This window comes from Camelina sativa, unplaced genomic scaffold (genome assembly GCF_000633955.1).
Source record: "Camelina sativa cultivar DH55 unplaced genomic scaffold, Cs unpScaffold01262, whole genome shotgun sequence".
In the NCBI taxonomy this organism is placed as follows: Eukaryota; Viridiplantae; Streptophyta; class Magnoliopsida; order Brassicales; family Brassicaceae; genus Camelina; species Camelina sativa.
This window is the reverse complement of record NW_010922382.1, coordinates 1-708: the sequence shown is the minus strand read 5'-3', so window position 1 is coordinate 708 and position 708 is coordinate 1. Positions and strand designations below refer to the sequence as shown.

The window sequence follows — 708 nt, the reverse complement described above, 5'->3', positions numbered from 1 at the left end:
GAATATGATGGAGGAAGATAAATATATTATCAAAGATGTACCTCAGGAGCCATCCAGTAAGGAGTTCCGACCACTGAGTGAGTGTTACAATCAGCCTCATTTAGTTTAGTGGCAACTCCAAAGTCAGCAAGCTTAACAAGTCCCTGAAGTATGAGATAGTCAAGTATTTAAGGAAGGACAGCAAAGAAGAATCTTGTCCATCTCAGAATACAACAGATCTTGAACTAAAAACACACCTCCTTCGTTGTCAAAATATTTGCACCCTTGATATCACGATGTATGACACCCTGCTCATGCAGATATACTAAACCTTCCAAGACCTGTATTCACTAGTTAGTCCAAAAGTGTTTCAAGAAACTTAACTCAACTAGAAAAAAAAAAGATATATACGGACCTGTGCAATGTAAACAGTCACCAACGACTCAGGGAAAGGACCAAATTTATTTGGTTTAATAATGTTTGCGAGAGAGCCATTCTCAACATATCTGCAACACACATAATTGGACATGAGTTTCCAGACGGTAGTCCAGCGTGGACCAAAATAAACACAAAAGTATGACTTACTCCAGAATAATGTGAAGGTGAGTCTTTGTCTTCAATGATCCAAGATACTTGACAATGTTTTTATGGTTCAAGTTCTGCATTGACGCATCATGTTAGAAAGGAAGACTGCATCTCAACCGGTTATAAAGAATGTGCAATTTGAAA

General features: G+C 38.0%; 1 protein-coding gene across 1 annotated transcript; it reads right to left on the bottom strand.

Annotated features, from left to right (window-relative positions):
- Window positions 1-29: 29 nt before the first annotated feature.
- Window positions 30-648, bottom strand: LOC104774063 (MAP3K epsilon protein kinase 1-like). The gene is made up of 4 exons (XM_019242818.1): window positions 565-648; window positions 395-485; window positions 237-320; window positions 30-143 (listed from the first exon to the last, which is right to left on the bottom strand). Exons 1-4 carry the CDS (start codon window positions 642-644, stop codon window positions 30-32), a joined length of 369 nt encoding a protein of 122 aa, XP_019098363.1. The 5' UTR covers window positions 645-648.
- Between the last annotated feature and the right edge of the window lie 60 nt (window positions 649-708).